At 46.0% G+C, this 20,299-nt stretch overlaps 1 protein-coding gene across 1 annotated transcript in view; it reads right to left on the bottom strand.

The window, feature by feature from the left end:
• The window catches only part of Dnah8 (dynein axonemal heavy chain 8), a 239,804-nt gene that overhangs the window by 19,769 nt on the left and 199,736 nt on the right, over positions 1 to 20,299 (bottom strand). The window contains 3 exon segments of the mRNA XM_059282134.1: positions 7,906 to 8,095; positions 9,212 to 9,364; positions 11,947 to 12,103. Of these exon segments, the coding sequence (XP_059138117.1) occupies positions 7,906 to 8,095; positions 9,212 to 9,364; positions 11,947 to 12,103 (500 nt within the window).

Below are 20,299 nucleotides of genomic sequence, written 5' to 3'. Positions count from 1 at the left end.
GTGGGATGAGCTGGCTCTCTGCAGGGACTCTAGAGAACACGGGTACTCTGTGTCACTCCTCTAAGTGACAGGCTCTGTCGGAATCCATGAACACAGTAAGGCTGGGACCCCCCACCCCAAATGGCTGGTGTTCGGAAGTTTAACTCCTGACACAGCCGGCCTTCTCTCGGAGCAACTGGTTTTCCTGGGACCCCTCCACTATCAATTCTTCTCTCCCTCCAAACCTTCCCATTATGCCCTCCGGCATGGTTCCATTTCCACACAAAATAGTCTCTCTACCTTTTTGCTTTTACGGGAATCAACCCTGGACACACAAGCACTTCCCAGTCATTCCTCCACCCATCATGAGAACCTCTCTGCTGCCCTGACAACCACAGGCTGGGGCGACCAGCCCTTCTTCCCTTCACCATCCCTGCCATCTGTCCCCAATCATTTCAGTAACCCACCAACATCTGCTCCGTGGGGGGGGGGGGTAGGGGGGAGGGAGAGAGGTGTATGCAAAGGCCAGAAGCCAATGTCATGCATTTCCCTCAATTGCTCTCTACTTTACGTTTTGAGACAGGAACTCTCCCTTGAACCAGGAGTTCACTGATGGAGCTGGACTAGCTGGCCAGCAAGCCCCATGGATCTTCCTTGTCTCTGCATCCCGGGTGAAGGGATGCTAGGTCTGGGCCAAGGTCCTCAGCCTTCTTTGTGGGTGCTGGGCATTGAACCCAGGTCCTCATGCTTGCAGCTCGAGCACTTTACTGGGTCATTTCCTCAACCTCTCTGTTCATGTTCAGGGTCCCTCCAGCAGTCTGGCCTCTCCGCTCCTGACCTTATCACTTCTATATTTATTTATTTTATTTTGTATGTGTGGGGGGCGGGGAGGGAGGCAGGCACACACATGTATGTGCTGTGGTGCATGTGTGAAGGTCAGAGGACAATGTGTGGATATCAGCTGTCTCCTTCTACCGTGTAGGTTCCAAGGGACAAACTTAGGTCATCAGGCTTGGTGGCAAGTGGAGCCATCTTGCTTGCCCGGACCACAACATTTGTAACTAATCAACTCCTCCTCCTTTCTTCCTTGCCTTATTAGATCCTCCCTTCTCATTGCATGTCAGACAAAGCCCCAAACACAGACAAACTCGGAGAAGAGACTCCCTTCTTACAGCAGGACCTCACTGCTGGGGGATACCAGCAAGTACCATACAGCTGCTGTGCAGAAGCCCCCGAAGTCCTTCCTTGTCCCCACCAGCCCTCTGCCCCCAGATTCTGTCACTTTCCTGAAATTCTTGCCCCCAACATTTTCTTGCTCCCAAGATAATCCTGCCCCTGCCTTTAAGTGGAGGATAGGAAATTCCCTTCACCTCTTAGCACCAAGCCTGGACTGTTATCCACTGTGAGCATCTGTCTTAGTCAGGGTTTCTATCGCTGTGACAAAAACATGATGACCAAAAAGTAACTTGGGCAGGAAAGGGTTTTTGGCTTACATTTCCACATCACTATTCATCATTCAAGGAAGTCAGGCCAGGAGCTCAATCAGGTCAGGAACCTGGGATCAGGAGCTGATGCAGAGGCCACGGAAGGGTGCTGCTTACTGGCTTGCTCAGCCTGCTTTTCTACAGAACCCAGGACCACCAGCCCAGGGATGGCACCACTCACAATGAGCTGAGCCCTCCTCCATCAATCACTAATTAAGAAAATGCCCTACAGGCTTGCCTACAGCTCGATCTTATGGAGGCATTTTCTCAGTTGAGGCTCCCTCCTCTGGGTTGATTCTAGCTTGTGTCAAGTTGACACACAACCATCCATCCAGCACAGCATCTATGGCTAGTCCTTCCATGCTGTTCTTGTATAACTGGAGAGGTGTCCAGGAACCCATCCACGGGCCCCAAGAGTCTCTCCACTGACAGACACATTCCTCTCACCTTTTCTAACCCCTGGCTGATATCCTTACAGTCCCTCTCTCTCTCCCTCTGTGCCCCCTCCTCCTTCCCTCCAGCAGCATTCGAGTGGTCTACTCTTTTTTTTTTTTTTTTTTTTTTGGTTTTTTCGAGACAGAGTTTCTCTGTGTAGCTTTGCGCCTTTCCTGGGACTCACTTGGTAGTCCAGGCTGGCCTCGAACTCACAGAGATCCACCTGGCTCTGCCTCCCGAGTGCTGGGATTAAAGGCGTGCGCCACCACCGCCCGGCCTCGAGTGGTCTACTCTTATCATTAATAGAGAAAGAAAATCCTTCCTTCTCGCACATATCCTCCGATGTGTTTCTTTTCTTCAAAGTCTGATTTCTTCAGAGTTCCCAGTAAATCATCCATATAAATTCTCTTTCTCTCTCTCCCTGGCCCCCTCCACTTCCTTGATTCACTCACTCATCTTAAAATCTGACCCCTCAAGTTCCCACCTGCACCCCAGGGACTTCTATGCCAACTGTGATCTTACTGAGAAATCCATCTAGCCCTTTGGAGCTCATCTGGCTTGACCTCTGGCAGCCTCTGTTATTACTTATGACCTTCCCTTCTCTGTCTCTTCTGTGACCCATGTGTTCCTGCTCCCCCTTTTCCAAGCTATTTGGTGGAGGGTCCAACTTTGTGTGTTCTGGAGGATGATGCCCGAGGAGGGCAGCAGAATCCTCATGAGGATGGCTTAGGGGAAAGATGGCCAGACTGTGCATTGAGGGGGTCACGGGAGAACAGAACTTCCTACAGTGGCTGTTGGCATTGAGTCAGTCACACAGAGAGAGGAACAGCCACACCTGTGAGAAGAAGCGGCTGAGCCCAAAGGCAGAGCCTGCCTGGGAAAAGTCACAAAGATGGCCGGGGGGCAGGAAGAGAACCAAGGAAGTGCACAGAGGGAAGCCAAGGTCTAAAAGAGTTTACCAGCACTTACTGCTCTTACAGAGGTACAGAGGACTGGAGTTCGGTTCCCAGAACCTACAACCTATAATTCCACCTTGAGGAGGGGTATCAGATGCCCCCTTCTGGCCTGTGTGGACACCAGCATGCATGTGGCACACGAGAGCGAGAGAGAGAGAGAGAGAGAGAGACAGAGAGAGAGAGAGACAGAGAGAGACAGAGAGACAGAGAGACAGAGAGAGAGACAGAGAGAATCCAGACTTGACATCCTAGCTACAGTCAAGGGAATGAAGTCAGCAGAAATGTCATTAGGTGGATGCAGGTGGCCTTGGAGAGAGTGGCTTTGGTATTTTCTGATGGCTGGCCAAATTAAAAGGGACTAAATCGTTGGTAGCCATGGGCAAGACTAGGATTTTAGGAGATGTGGCCGTGACTATGACCAAGGCCAGTGCCTAAAGGCTCCTCTCAGCCAAAGGCAGGCAGAAGCGCCTGTCACCCCCGCAGAGGCTTTTCACTGAGTGCAGCGGGTCCCTCTGCAGGAGCACGAGGAAACAGCCAAAGAACTGACACGAGACAAGAAGTTTCTCCTGGTTCCTTTCCAATCCCGAAAGTCTATTAACCCTTGGTCCACTCTCCACCCTGACAAATAGCAGCTCTTGGAGCTGTTCTCAAAAAGAGCATTCGGAATTGCATTGCTCTGAAAACACTCTCTCTGGAACACACACACACACACACACACACACACACACACACACACACACACATGCACACACGGTGGGGGGGGGCAAGAAAACAGGACAAAAATGACCCATCTCTTTGCTTCGGCGACAGCCCTGCTAAGTGAAAAATCTTGATTCACGTGAACGAGTATTGATATCTGCCGCAAGTGACTGGTTTGTCTTAGGGAGACACAGGAACCAAACAAAGGTATCTAAATGACACCAAGCTCCAGACTGAATTAAGCATTTGGAAAATGATTGTGGCCGTGGGCTTCAATCTAATACAGAGGTGCGAGGCCCAGGGAGCATGGCCAGCCTCCACCATCATGTCATTAGCAGACCCATGAGTCAGTCGCAGCATTAAATGACAAAATGTGGCTATTAATTTGAAGGCATCACAAAGGAGTCGGTGTCTGAGCTTGAAGTCCGCCTCCCTATATTTCATCCCTACTGGTTTAGACACATCCCCATATACAGGGGACACACATACACCAGAATACAAATCATGTGTACATAATGCCCTGAGAATGGTATAGGGGGCAGGAGGGAGACCAAAAAAATTCCTTTGAGGGCTCTGAGAATCACAGCCTTAAAGAGTTTGAGAATTCCATGTGCTCAAACCTGCCAGGGCAAGCTAATGAAAGACTCGGGCTCTCGGGGTCTGCAGAATCCAGTGGAGAGTACCCCCACCCAGCGAAGACACAGTGCCATCAAGACAAACAGAACAGGGTCACCGATGCGGCGCGCTTGACCATTTTAATCATCCAGTCTAATTGTCCACACAGCTGAGCTCATCAATGGCCACAGAAATAATTGTGAAGGGGCCTGAAAATACCAGGTGAGGCTCTGGTGTATGACTCAGCCTCTTCAAATATGCCAGACCAAAAATAAAATAAAATAAAATAAAAATCAAGCCAGTCACAAGACAAGTGAGGGATGCTGCAAACAGTGCTGGCTGGGATGTTGACGGGGTGGGGGTGGGACGGGGGGGGGGCGGGGGGGGCGGGGGGGGCAAATGAAGGATGTCACTTGTCGTTATGGTAGCACGGACCTCAAGTCACCTAAGTCTGAGAAGAACAGGCCTGATGGGAAATACACCACACACAGAGTAAGATACCAGAGACAGAAGTATTATGAGGTGATAAAAATGTTCACATGTGAATAAATTTAATTTAAAATCATTCTATTCATTTATCGTGGGGGGTGCGTGACATAGCACACAGGTATGGGGGTCAAAGGGCAACTTACTGCAGTTTATTCTCTTTCCACAGTGTGGGTCCTGCAGTTTGAATTCAGGTCGTCAGCCTTGGCAGCAAGGGCCTTTACCCTCTGAGCTCACTTGCCAGGCCTCAAACGCCTTGTAGTTGTGGTAAACTTTACCCTCTTCGTGGACAGCACAAATGAGTGCTTTTTTACTTAAATGTGTGGAGTGTTATTTTTAACGCCATCCCCTTAAATGTTTTGAAGTAAAAGAATGAAATGATTTTTATCGCAGTGACTTGGGAAGAAGACACAAGACTCGGGAGGTGAGTTCCTACTGGAGGATCCATTGTTAATGTTGAAGAACCCTTATCTGTTCGGACACTGCCTGCAGACACACGTCAGGAGGGAAGAGGCCGAGAAGCTCTCCGTTTGTCAGATGTGGCCAACTGATGTGGAACGGGAAAGTAATTTGTCCCTTCTGCCAGGAGGGGGAAAAGGAAGCAAGGATGTGATTTCTGTGCAGAAAGAGGTGACCTCCAGGCTGCTAAGCAGCAAGAAGAAAGCGATCATAGATAAGGGTGTGGGTGTGTGAGACTGTGCGTGTCTGCGAAGGGTAGGGTGCTGGCTTGAATTCAGCATGGACTTTCTAAGATGCAGCCCTGAGAGAAAACATCAAGAGCCTCCCATGGACGCAGAAGTAAAGGATGAAAAAGGGTTTTGTCTTGTTGGTGGGTGGTACCGACATGCCCATCTATATTCAAATTTTTCAAAAAGAATTTAGGGTCTACTGAGATTACTCAGTGGTTCAGAGCACTGGCTGTTCTTATAGAAGATCCAGGCTTAGTGCCTAACAACTACACTGAGTGGCTTCCAACTGCCTGTAACTCCAGCTTTGGTGAGCCAACACTCTCTGTGGGCACCTGCCCACAGGTGGTACACTTACATGCACTCAGGCCCACACGTATACATGTAAAATAAGAATAAATCTTTAAAATATTTATTTTTTAGTTTTAATTATGTGTGTATTTGTATCTGTGCACGTGGGTGCAGTGCCTGCCGGGGCCAGAAGAGGGCATCAGATACCCTGGATCTATTACTTTGTGTAACTTGTTGTGGAGGTAGAAATTGCCATGGTTCATGCTATAAATTGAGAAAATGTTAAGGCCCTTGGAAATGCATGGAGCAGAAGCTGGCAAGATTGCTCAGTGGGTATAGCACTTGCTGAACAAGCCTCATGACCTGAGTTCAACCCTCACAAGCCACATCAAGATAGGAGAGAACCAAGTCCACAAAGTTGTCCTGACTCTCCCTACACACAATGGCATATATGCCCCCCCTCACACACTAATTAATTCATCTAAAAAAGAATGTACATCCAACAAATGAACACTTATACACAGAGGACAAGGGAATGCATGCTTTAAAGGAATGATAGTTGCTTAAATTCTACTTCTAAGAAGTAACTGAGTGTACAGAGAGTATGGCTCAGTAGATTGTCACCAAGGAAAGAGCCATGTCACCCACATGCAGGGTGAGAAACAGTACATCCCAGACCCCAGGAAGTCCTGCTGTGCCTTCATAAAAGGGGAGACCATGATCCCGTCTTCCATCACCCTGCATTCACTGTGCCCATCCTTGGCCTTCGTACGGATGGCCTCCTACAGGGTGCTGCAGTTTCCACTGGGTTGCCTTCACTCAACATTATTTATGAGTTTACCCATATTGCTGTAGGTAGCAGTGATTCCTCTCAAATCAGTAAGAATGGATGCTTCTTTTTTTTTTCCTTTCTGAGACAGGGATTCTCTGTGTAACAGCCCTGGCTGTCCTGGAACTCACTGTGTAGACAGGCTGGCCTCAAACTCGCAGAGAGACCCACCTGTTTCTGCCTCCCGAGTGCTGGGATTAAAGGTGTGCACCATCACGGCCCAACTTGAATGAATGCTTAACTCACCGACAGGTGAAGCTATCGGAGTTCCAAGCATATAGACATCCAAATCCCTTCCTCTAGCTGAGAATGATTTGAAGTAAAACTACCTACACCGTGATGACACAAAATGTTGCTAGCTCTCTAGACCCTACAAGCTCCATGACATCAAGTCAACAACTTTCTCGGAGAATGTTTATAAAATGCAGGGATGGATGATGCAGAACAGCAGTGTGCTTTCAGGGAGAGGGGAAAAAGACCCCTCTACCCTCTACCCCTACCTCCCGGCCAAAGCTCACTCAATTTTTTTCAAGTTTAATTTTCTAACCTAAATCAGCAATTTGGGGCACATCTCCAGAGTCTCATACTTCGGCTTTATTTTATTTATTATCCATTATTTGTGTGTGTGGGGGCACGTTACCATGTATGCACATATGAATGGAGGTCAAAGGTCAATGTCAGGCATCTTCCTCTATCTCCACCTTATTTTTCAACTTTTTAGGGATCTCTTTATTTTTATTTTATGTACATGTGTGTTTTGCTGGATGTATGTATATCACATGTGGACCTGGTTCTAGCAGAGGTCAGGAGAGTGTGTTGGGTCCCCTGGAGCTAAAGCTACAGATGATTGTGAACCACTGTGTGGATGCTGAGAACAAATCCTGGGTCCTTCGCAAGAGCAGCCAGTGTGAAAAGTAGGGTCATCGTCCCCCCTCATTCTCTTAGATGAAGTCTCTCACGGAACCTGGAGTGTGTCCATTTGACTAGCCTGGCTGGCCACCAAGCCCCCAGAATCCTCCAGTCTGAAGCCCCCCAGCACCACCAGGACTGGATTTATTGAGAATCAAACTCAGGTCCACAGGCCTGTATGGCAAGCACATTCCCAAATGACCCATCTCCTTAGCCTTGTTTTGACTTTCCCATCAACACTTAAAAACTGAAGTTTGAGAGATTTTTTTTTAACCCTTTTACTACAGGCCATAGCTTACTCACGTAGGTGAACAGGAAAGCGGGGGTGGGGATGGGGTTGGCCACTGCACAGTGGGAAGAAAGTGACAGAAAGGATTTCAAAGGCTTCTGTGTATTCTTGGACCTCTGGAAGACTGTCCCCAGCACCCGCCAGGTGTAGGACCACACGGCTTTATGGAGTATACCTTCAGCATGCAATGCTGCCATCCAGCTGCTCATGAACTTCTAAGTCAGCCCACTCCCCTGGGAGCACCTACCTTGGGGGTTAAAGAAACCAGTCATCCAGAACACGTTAGGCCTCCCTTCAAATATCCATGTTGAAAACTGAGAGTTCCTCTCCAGAAGCTCAGTGAACCAGAAGCCGAGGGTGGAGGAATCCCAGGACACCCTCTTCCAGAGCTGAGGTATGCGAGCATCGTACATGTTGTCCAGCGCATCTCTCAAGTTCTGAGGAAGACAAGGGTAAGATGTATGACTGAGGTAGCGGGAGACATGGCTAGGCACCAAAGATCACATGTTGCTCTTGCAGAGAACCTGAGTTTGGTTCCCAGCATCCATGTCAAGTGGCTCATGACTACCTGCAATTCCAGCTTCAGGGGGTCAACAGCCTCTTCTGGCCTCCACAGGCACCTGTGCTCATGTGCACATACTACACACAGACACGCAGACATATACATGATTAAAATGGAAAATCGTATCTTTTGAAAATAGTGGCTTTGTGGGCTGGAGATGGCTCAGCAGTTAAGAGTACCTGCTGCTCTTGTGGAGGACCTGGGTTCGGTTCCCAGCACCCACATGGTGGCTCACAACTGTCTGTAACTCCAGTTCCAGGGGATATGGTACCCTCCTCTAGTATCAGTGGGTACTGCACATATATAGTGCATGTACATATATGCAGGCAAAATACTCATACATATAAAAATAAATAAATATTAAAAAATAATGGCTTTAGAAATACATGAATAGGAAACATTATTGGGGAGCTGGGAAGATAGTTCTGTTAGTAAACTGATTACCTTTCAAGCATGAGGACCTGAGACTCTCAGAACCCACATAAAAATATCTGAGTGTGGGAGTGTGCATTATAATCCCAGTACTGGGGAGGCAGAGATAAGAGGATCTCTAGTGATCACTGGCCAGATCACTGGGTGAGACACAGGTCCCAGTGAGAGACTGCCTCACAAGTAAAAGTGTCTGTCTCTGTGAGTTCAAGGCCAGCCTGGTCTACAGAGCTAGTTTTAGGACATCCAGGGTTGAGACCCTGTTTCAAAAAACAAACAAACAAACAAATAAATAAATAAATAAATAAATAAATAGTGACTGAGGAATGACATTTGAGGTTGTCCTCAACATGCAGGATCTCTTACATGTGTATGCACACACACACACACACACACACACACATATAACCACACAAAAATGAACATGTGCACACACAGATACACACATGGAGAGGAGAGAGAGAGAGAGAGAGAGAGAGAGAGAGAGAGAGAGAGAGAGAGAGAGAGAGAGAGAAAGAGAGAGAGAGAGAGAGAAAGGAAACCAGAAGAGGGAGGTGCCTACCTCACTCATGATGATTGTCCCTTCAATAGCCAATTTGAGATCACTCAGGCTACTTCGGAGTATGGAAATGACTTTCTGCATTCTGTCAATCTCTTGTCTAAGAAATATGTTCATTGAATTAAGGTGTCCCATCTTTATCAGCCGAGCTTTCACCTAAAACAAAGGATAGCATACAATAATTTTTTTTTAAAGAGTCATTCATCATTTCCCTTCCAAATGACCTCTCCCGTTCTCTATTCTTTCTCTTTCTCTGGCTGTGTCTCCACTAGACCCAATGAACTAGAAACTATCTCTTGCAGAACCAGACTGGCTGTTAAATCTCCCATTTTCTGAGCTTCAAAAACTTCTGTTCAACTTAAATGATTTTTATATCCTACTGATTACACTTAGTTGATAATTGGAAATGTTCTTTAAAAAGCTGAAATAAAATCGTACCTATTTCCTCTTTCAAATGTATTAAGTGTCAGCTCAATATTCTTTTGCAATCTAACCTTCACAAGAGTACAGCAGGACTTTTTGTTCCCATTACCCTTACAGAGTTGTTATTAGAAATGTCACAAAAAGTTAATACAGCCCAAATCTTTACAGAACAGTTACCGGTGAATACAATTAACTGCAGATCATGGTTGCCTCAGCTGTGGAGGCTAAAAATGGCTTTCCCTAATCTAATCAGTGAAAATATTTGGCTTCGTGGGAGAGCCACTAAGTGACCTATCACTTGTTCCTGTTGGCATATCATTTATTGACCACATGAAAGAGATCAATACCAAAGCCTCCCATGGTGGGAACTATAAAATATAATGATTAATTAATTAATAAGCCAATATACATTCACATTTCAGTTTAGTGACACATGCCAAGAAGAGATTGACTACGGAAACCAGCAGGAACCCATGAGAGGTCTTGAACTTTCTGATGGCCACAGTCCAAGAGGTTCTGGGAGTGGAAGGGTGATGGAGACACAAAGTAGAAGATGTGACCCAAGGAGGACTCCAAAGAACCACGAGGAGGCTAGCAGCTGAGGGACCCTCTTGCCTACAGCTCTTCCTGTGCCATGGGATGTTAAGCAAGTTCTTCTAGCTGCAAGCATCTCCACTGTACAGCAGCTGTGACATCCCCAGGGAGTCACAGATGAATGGTGAAAACAACTGCATAAAAGCCACTGGCCTGAGTGGGGCCACCTGAGCAGGGCAGAGCAGATAACACCAACGTCACAGTCCCGCCAACCAGTGGAGGACCAGGGCTCTCAGTCCCACATACTAACTTCTGGGTGTCTCTAACTCCATCATTTACAATTCAAAAAAAAGTGTGTGTGTGTGTGTGTGTGTGTGTGTGTGTATGTGTGTGTGTGTGTGTGTGTGTGTATGTATGGGTGGGTATCTCCAGCAGTCAGAAGATTCCCCAGGACTGAAGTTACAAGTGGTTTTGAGTTGCCCTATATGGGTCCTGGGAACGGAACCCAGGTCCTCTGTCAGAGCTGCCAAGTGTTCTAAACCAATGAGCCATCTCTCCAGTCTCTAAATTTTAGCATCTAAAAACCTTCGTTTTATTTTATTTTATTAAGAACTAGGATCTCAGGCTGACATTAAACTTGCAATAGAGCTAAGGATGACTTTGAACTTCTGATGTTCCTGCCTCGACCTCCTGAGTGCTAGGATTACAGGTGTGCACCACCATACCCAGTTCATGCAGGGCTGGGAATCCAACCCAGGGCCTGATGTACGCTGGGCACACACTCTGCCAACTGAGCCACATCCCTATTGTGTTTTCAGTCTCCAGTGCTCTGCTCTGTCTCCATCCTGAACATGTCAGTCTAGGACGGCACACACAGCATCCTTTGTTCATGACGACCCTGTGGCAATTCACTCTTTGGGGAACAAGACATTATAAAAAGACCACTTCAGTCCCACAAATAGGACATGAGGAACATCCTGGCATCTGCATGTGTGTATGTGTACTATGCACACATAGGTGCCTGTAGAGGTCAGAAGAAGGGAATCAGGTCCCCTGGAACTGGAGTTGTGAACCACCTGATGTGAGTGCTGAGAACTGAACCCAGGACCTCTGAGAGAACAGCAAGTCCTTTTAACAGCTGAGCTGTCTCTCCAGTTCCCCGCTGCAGGTTTTAATAGAGAACCTTGTTGAGCATAACTTAGACCTATAGTCCCAGCTACTCAGGAGGCCAAGGCAGGGGGATCACTTGAGCCCAAGAATTCTAGGCTGGCCCAGGCAATATAACATGACCTATTTCTTCATAATTAAAATATAATAATAATTGTAACAGAAGGGGAACACCCTAGAAAAGAATATAATTTTAATGCTGACTATATTTCATGCATGATTATAGTTCAGCATAAACTGTTTATTAATAAAATCAAAGACTTGCTGTGGTCTCTTGCATGCTTCTCACAATGCTTCTGGGAGCAGCTGTCTACAGTAATGGGACTCCATTTGTACCGTGGAAGCTAATGGCATAATTAGGTCTCAATTTACAGATTTCGTTTTCCAATAACATGCTTCTATCAAATAAAAGAAGGGTTGGTGAGATGGCTCCAGGAGTAAAGATGCTTGCAGCCCAAACCACCTGAGTTTGATCCCTAGGACCCACACGATGGGAGGAAACAGCCAACTTTTGTAGGGTGTACTCTGACCTCCACATGAATGGTATGTGGTATACGGAGCGGGGGCACGCCCCACCTCCCAGGATCTTGCCCGGCAGGGAGGGCATGTCTTACCTCATGAGGCACATAGTCAGGCGGCAGCTTGCTCAGCATGTCCTCAGACAGCCTGTAGACAATGGCCTCCCGCGTCTCGCCCACACCACCGCCGCTCTCTTTGGGTTGAATGTTCGTAATGGTTTCAAGGACATCGGAAGCCGTGTTACTCTGATACCTGATGGGAAGAGTGAGCGACCGCTCAGAATGAGGAAGGCAGACGCAGCCTTGGAGACAACCCCCCCAAGCTAAAGCGTGGGCTCTCTTAAAACAAAGCCAGCTGCAAGAAAAAGAAAGGGGAGGGGGGAAAGGAAGAAAGAAAAGAAACTTCACCATCAACCTACAGGAACGGGAACACTTGGGTTTCTGTTGGCTTCTAATATGGCGTCAGGAGCATCCCAGTGGTAGTGCTTCACCTCCAGATAAAGAGATTCCTTAAGTGTCTTTGGCGACCCAAATTACCTTGACTGTCTCTTGTTTACGCAGCAGCTTGCGCTGGACATGAGCACACTGTCTATCCTCCCCAGCTCAAGAACTGGGCACAAGCCATCTACCAGAATATGACAGTCCACTACATGGAACAGAACCATCTTTTTTTTTTCCTTCGTTGCATTATGTGCTACTCAAATCTCTCTGGTCTGGTCTGTTTGGTTTTCTGGTTCCCATGGTGATCTACTGCTGTCCATCTGTCCCACCTACTCAAATGCAGCTGCCCATCTTGAAGGTTCACTCCTTGGGGCCTGAAGAGATGACTCAGGTGGAAAGCGCTTATGGTACAAGCATGAGGAGCCGAGTTCAAATCCCCAGCACCCACATAAAATGCTGGGTATGGCAGCATAGGAAATGTCAAGGGAAGGGGACAAGAAAATAGGTCATCAGTTGCATGGGAACTGGATGTAGGAGTGGAGATTAACTACAAACGGGTACATGGTTTCTTTCTGGGGGATAGAGATGGCCTAGAATTTCACTGTGGGGATGCTCACACAGTTCTGTAAACTTACTCTATTTTTATTCTCCATTTAAACTTAGGGATTTTAAGGGTCAGATTACTTTGTTAAAAGGATTTAAAAGAAAACCAAGGAGGACAACAATAATATATCTTTGGAGAAGCACAGAAGAGTGAGCCATCATCAGGCTGCTGCTTGAGAAGATTCTAAACATCACAGTTCAGAGAGGAGAAAGGCAATTCCCTGCAAGTTTTGAAATGTAGGAAAGAATGGGCCAATGCTTGGCTGAACCTAAACAAGTACTACAGGGTACACAAAAAAAACAAGATAAAATTAAAATCCTGAAAGGTCAGGAGAGGTGTGCTTTGGGTTAATTTTCCTTAAGAATTTATTTGCTTATTTATATCTATGTGTATATGTTCATGTGTCTGTGTATATATACATATGTGAGGGTAGTGCTCAGAGAGGCCAGAAAGAGTGTTGGGTCCCCTGGAGCTGGACTCAGAAGCAGTTATGATCATTTAAAATAAATGTATGACTTTCAGATTGGAAGAGAGGAGAAATAGAATGGACAAAGGGCCGAAGAGGAGGGGAAAGGGAAACAGGAAAAAAAACGGTATAAAAATAGCAACATCTGGGACTGGGAAGATGGCTCGGCGGACGACAAGTTTGCTATGAAAGCATGAGGTCCTGACGTTGCTCCTCAGCACTCACACTGAAAACCCAGCATGGTTCTGTGTGTCTGTAGTCCTGGTGTTGGGGGTGGAGACAGGCAGATCTCCAAGGCTCATTGGCTAGCCAGTCTAGCCAAAATGGCAAGCTCCAGGTTTAGAGAGATGTCTCAAAAATAAGGTAGATGGTGATTGAGGAAGACATCCTGATGTTGACACCTGACCTCCATACATGGGCAAGTGAACCCACAAGGCACACATGCACACACCATACACACTTGTGCACATATGCTCATAACACACACACACACACACACACACATGCGCGCACGCACACACACACACACACTATTTTTAAAAGCAAAAGAATGGCAACATCTTATGTTGACTCTTCTTATTTTAAACAGTTTAAATATTCTTTTATATTTACTCCATATATACTCCAAATGCAATAAAGAGGTTTTTAAATAAATAATCGTGTAACTGTATTTCTAACAATAAATCCAACTAAAGACCTATAAAAAGCTATATATTTGATAAAAATGAGGAAGTAGTTCTAGCTTCATTGTTTAAGTGAGATGTCATCTAGAATTCAGAATAAAATAGGGTGCTACAAAAACCAGTTATGAACCCAGGCTGGTTCATGTCTATGATCCCAGCACCTGGGAGGGTGAGGCAGGAAGATAGTCATGAGCCTAAGTCCAACCTGGTGTTCATAGCGGGTTCCAGCATACTCCAGACTACAGAGACCCTATCTCAGACAACAACAAACCCACAAAACCAAACAAACAAGAAAGCAAACAAAACAAGTAACTAGGCTCCTATCTTTATTTATTTAGTATTTTGTGTAGAGGTACTAAAAAGGTATATTTTAGAATACAGAAGGGTCTAGAAGCGTATTTTGACAGTGATATTTCTGCATGATAAGCTTTTTCTATAATCATTACTTTTTCTTTCATATTCTTCTGTATTGTTTAGACTCAGGAGGAATGACTTTCAAGATAGTGCATTAGGAAAATATGATTTTATAACAAAATTGCAAAACCATTTTCTTTTTTAGAAATAGACACCCTCCTACCTCCATGGGCAAAGCCTATCTCAAGTGCAAAGAACTTGTCAGAGATGAATCAATGGCAAATGTTTGGGGGACATTAAAACACACCTCACAAACCACACCAGCCAGAAAGGCCCTCAGCTGACAGCTGATGTTTTTCTTCAGCATAAGGGAGAGAATGACACCGTTTTCTCTCAGCATTCCTAAGTGTGAATTAAACATCCTTCTGTGGAACCCGATGCAGTAACTGTCAGACACCCAAGGAGCTTCTGATAGCAGTATCCTGCTTTCCACTTGTGGAGGAACTGTGTTCTCTGGGAACCAAAGGATCCTGAAGAGCCGGTGTTTGACCTCCTTTGTGAATGGAGTTGAAGAGAAGGACATGCCCCTGTCTCCAGCATTTCTATTTGACATGATGAACAGGTACAATACCACATGTGGACCCAGACATGTATGCAACCTTACAGGAAGTTGTAGCCACAGTAAATGCACATGGCATCACATTTTATACACTGGGCTTTCCGTCCGTGTGGTCACTGTAAGAGTGCTCATGTTAGAGTGAACGTTTGGAATTGTCTCCATCTTACCCTTTACATATGTGAATTTCAAAATAAGAGGTTTTTTGTTGTTGTTGTTTTGTTTTGTTTTGTTTTGTTTTGTTTTTTTTGGTTTTCCAGACAGGGTTTCTCTGTGTAGCTTTGTGCCTTTCCTGGATCTCGCTCTGTAGACCAGACTGGCCTCGAACTCACAGAGATCCGCCTGCCTCTGCCTCCCGAGTGCTGGGATTAAAGGCGTGCATAAAAAATAAATACTTGCTATTTGCATCCATGTGTGTGTATGTCTGCCTGTGTGTGTAATGCCAATGGAGGCCAGAAGAGGGCATCAAGTTCCCTGGAGCTGGAGTAATAGGAAGTTGTGACCTGCCTGACATGGGTGCTGGGAGGCAAACTCAGGTCTTCTGGAAGAAAAGTAAGCACTTCTAACCACCTAGCCATCTCTCCAGTCCCCAAAGTTGATTGTTAATAAATGAAAATTTATTACTTAAACCTATTGTGTGTGTGTGTGTGTGTGTGTGTGTGAGAGAGAGAGAGAGAGACAGAGACAGAGACAGAGAGACACACAGAGAGAGAGAGAGAGAGAGAGAGAGAGAGAGAGAGAGAGAGAGAACCCTACTTAGATATTGGAAGTTTTAGAATGCATCAAAATACATTTATTTTAACAGTGGAAAAAGGAATCTAGGGAACACACATGTAACCAAACACAGGAGGCAGGAAAGAAACACTCTAATAAAGTGGTTCAGAAAGCATCTGCAAGCCGTTCCTGAATGTTGAGTGCAATCCATCTGTGTGTGTGTGTGTGTGTGTGTGTGTGTGTGTGTGTGGTTACTTCTCTTGACATAACAACAGTACAGGTCACAATTCAAGTTTAAAAGTCATATAAAGTCTAAGAAAAATACGAGTAACTCGGGCAAAGTCTATGCAGACGGCTGCGGAGTCAATGGAGGGAAATGTGTCACAGCCTGATATCTACGAGTTATTACCCCTGGGGTTTCAGACATTCAGATCTGTGTGTGATTCACATGAGTCCATCACCTCCCTCTGGGGGTAGGTACAGTAAAGACAAAGGACGTGATGAATCACTCTCAGAGAAATGGAGAGGCCACCACGGCTGACACACTACAGAGCACTGCTCAATATCAGGCCACGCTGGGTAGTATCACAACCCCCCACTTTCTCCTGAACACCCCACATGCACACTTCCCTGCACCCCCAGAGCCCTCTGTGTCTTACACTAAACACTTCCAAAGCGGATCTACCATCCTCATTCGCCTCTGCCCCCCACCTGAACTGTCCCTAACATCTTCGCGGCTGGCCACCTAGAATCCTCAGACGTGGCTCCCTCTGGCGGAACTTCCAGGTGCTCTTGGCTCCCAAGCTCTGCTGCCTCATCACTTCCAGCATCCACTCCCACCCTCTTCCCTACTGTTTTCAAAAGATTCCTTTTATTTTTATCTGGGTGTGTTTGGGCATGTGTTTGGGTCTACGGGTGCCTGTGGAGGGCATCAGATCCCCGGGAGCCTGAATTACAGGTGGTTGTAAACCGCCCAGCGTGGGTGCTAGAAACCAAACTCAGGTCTTCTACAAAGAGCAGCGAGTCCTCTTAACTGCTGGTCCATCCATCCCTCCAGCCTCCCTACCACCTACAGAACTAGCCCAGACTCTTTCCCTAATACACCAACCTTCAGAAACTGCCTGGGTCACACCTCCTCTCTGTCGGCACTGCTCCCCACACTCTGAGTGAGCTGGACATTTCGGATGTCCTGACGTTTTTATTTCTTCACCCTCCTCCTTAATTGCTCCATCCACGGCGTCTTGGTCCTTACTGCCCACTGTATTCTTCCCCGTGTTCCCTCCTTCTCTCCCGTGACGAAGCTGCCCCCCCACAACGGCACGTCCTCTAACGCACAACTGGAATACGGCCTCAGCTGTTGGCTGTCTTTGATCTCTATAATTGGGATTTATTGGAGTTTTGGTTTCTTTTTTTTTTTTTTTTTTTGCCTGTATGGGGCATATACACCATGGCAATGTATATGTAACCTGATTTTAGAGTTTATCAGATTGTCTTACGTATTTACCCTCCATCCGTTTCCCTAATAGACAATGAACTCGGAGGATGAGAACTGCGTCTTCCTCATCTTCATGTTCCCAAGCTGCCCAGACAGTAAGTTCTCAATAAATATTTGTTTGTTGAACTGAAGCCAGTTGGTTGGAATCTTATTAAACTTCAAATACAAAGGAGAGCAATTCTCCAATATTTAAAGGGCATGAAAATTTAATTATCCGCCCCGTCTTATGGTAAACATTTAGAGCATTATTACTACAAGTTTTTCCACTTCCTGACATTTCTCCACCTAAAACAAGAGATGAAAAACATGCACGCACATATATATATATATATATATATATATATATATATATATATATATATATATATACACACACACACACATAAAAAGGTAAATATATATCATTGGTTCCTTAACTGTTAGTAGTTTAAATTTGTATCTTCATGGCCTCTTTTCATAGGCTTTTTCTCCTCCCTCCAAGTTATCTGGACTTTTCTCTTATTTTACATGGCTTTCAAAAACCCGTATATTGTGCCACACTTCAAAATTTAAGGAATGGATTGCAAACATCTTTACATGTTATCCCTCCAAACCACAGGGGAGAGAGTCGAATTTCAAAACGAAGGAAGCTATTTTGTAATTATATCATCAACACGGATCTTCTAATGCTAAAGAAAGAAACCCACAGTAAATTTCCATTCTTGCTAAGAAGGTCATTCTGTCCTGCCTGGTCTATCTACAAATAAAATGTGGAATGACCTGTGTCTGAGGGCCTGTAGGAGCTCTCTCAGCTGTCTTAAGCCTGCTCTGCACACCAGTGACAGCTGTGTACGCCACCATGGGCAGGCCATCTTGTTTTCGGGAGCCCCCGGATGAGGATCCTGATGGAAAGGCTGCAGCTGCCTCTGCTACACCTCCCTACAAAACCACTTTCACGGTGGATAATTTTATTCTCTTATGAGGCTAAGAAGAGTCCTCAAAACACAGGTATTACTAAGGACCCCTCAAGAGTTGACCCACTTTAGATGACAGCAAGCCAAGCACCCAGGTCCCTTCATCACCCATTTTATTAGACAGAGAATACCGTTCCCTAGCATTCCAGGGTTGTACGATGTATAGCTCCTTTTCCACAATGTGATTTTATGTTTGCAAAGACACAAAAGGCAAAGCACCTAGTCAGCTGGCTCGGAGGGAGAATTGCAAATCCCTCGCCTCTCCGTGCCTCAAAAGCCCAAGGGCTTTAGGGAAAACAGTCTCCACAGATGCTCTGAGATGAAGCATGAAGACTGTCATGATCCTGAGTTACTTCTTGGAGATTTCTCTTTGGAGTAAAGGTAAGAAAAGAAGCTATTCGGCCCCTGTAGCTTAGTGGTTCAGGGAGCTGGAAGTCGCAAATAACAAAAATGCAAAACCATTCAAAGACAGCACTGCCTATAAAATAAACAATCAAACACCTAATGAGGTATCAGCGCACAGTTATTTCCAGATCATCACATGAAATATCAATGAGCATAATTTAAAAAAAAATCTAAAACCAAAAATTGCCAGTTAATTACAAAAGGAGCATGTTTACATTTGCCCTGCATAGGAATGAATGGAAAAGTTGTAATGAGGCACTTGATAAATTTCGGAAGGTAGAAAAATATGCATAACCCACTAATGAGAAAAAGAGCCAAAATAAATAACTGCTTCTGACATCGAGATAGAGGAATTTGCGGAGTCTTTGGTACCTTATAAATCTAGATAATAAAATGTGAATACACTGTGCATTTTTATAGCTTCTGTCACCAAGATATCTACCCTCTTGGGAGAGATTTTACTTATTTTAAAGCATTTAATTCAGTGTGATTCCCCCACCACCACCTTCCGAGATTCAGAAACAAAGACCAAGGAGGAAGACCTGTGGTGCCCTTCTACAAATTTCTCTCCTTAGAGATTTATGGATGTGAACTTCAGAAGGCAGATCCTCATAAACAGGGGGCAATTCTTCACCACGGTCCATGACACCCATGGGACAATGGAGAAGCAAGATTACTGTTGAACGGCATGGCCAGGCAGATAAAGCGGTGATCCCTCTGGCTGGGGAACATCCACACAGACTGACTAAGCCACTGCTTTGTAGAGTCCTTCGTGTCTCAGGGCTTCAACCATTGCCTCAGCACACCCCACACGGGACTCTAACGTCCCCTCACAAGCTGTCTCCTTCTCAAAGCCTATGTTATCTCCACCCTCCCCGACTGGAGATGGCAGCAGCACCTTAGCTCACATCATTTTACACAGACCTCGAAGAACTGGGACTGGCTGGGGTGGGAAAGGAGAGGCCGTCCTTGGGAAACTGTGTCCCTTACTGCTTACTGCCTCCTGGTGGCCGCTGGGGGACAACCAGGGAGCAGGAGGCAGAAGCGAATGAAAAAAATAAAACATTATCCTTTAAGAGCAGGAGACTCTGGGATAGGATTCTAGTCACCAGACATTCAGGGTCTAGAGAAAGGAAGAATTAGGCCCAAAACAGTGACCAGGAAACCTTCCAAACCCAGAGCTGTGGGACACAGCAGGAAATCGAAACAGGGGATGAAGCGCAGTCGGGAGGGGACTAAGGATGGGAGAACCCCAAGGAGAACCAAATGGGAGGATGGGAATCCAGCCAGACCAGAGGAGCTAAGGGCACTGGTGTCACGGGCCAAAAGGCTTCTCCAGTGGGAAGAGTTGTCCATCAGTGGGAGAGACCCAGGGCTCTCTACCAGTTCCCTCGGAGTGTGAGAAAAGATTAAAATGATCTTGGCATGATTTGGGGAGAAGCTAGCTTAGGCTTTCCGGAGTGAGCTGGCCAGAGGGCTTCCCACACCTTCTCTACCACCCATCAGCAGCAATGAATGAACGTAAGCTATAGAAGAAAGTTCTAGACCTTGCTCCGTACTCAGGGAATCCTGTCAGATCTGTTGTCACTTTGGCCCATCCCACCACCATCCCTGATCCAGGCCTGCATCTCACACATCCCTGGATTTACCCACTGGGTCTGGATCTCTAAGACGCTGTTTGAGGTTTCAGAGGTGCTCTAGATAAGGTTGGGGAGGTG

The sequence above is a fragment of the Peromyscus eremicus genome, chromosome 16_21, assembly GCF_949786415.1.
Source record: "Peromyscus eremicus chromosome 16_21, PerEre_H2_v1, whole genome shotgun sequence".
NCBI lineage: Eukaryota > Metazoa > Chordata > Mammalia > Rodentia > Cricetidae > Peromyscus > Peromyscus eremicus.
This window is presented reverse-complemented; position numbering and strand designations above follow the sequence as displayed.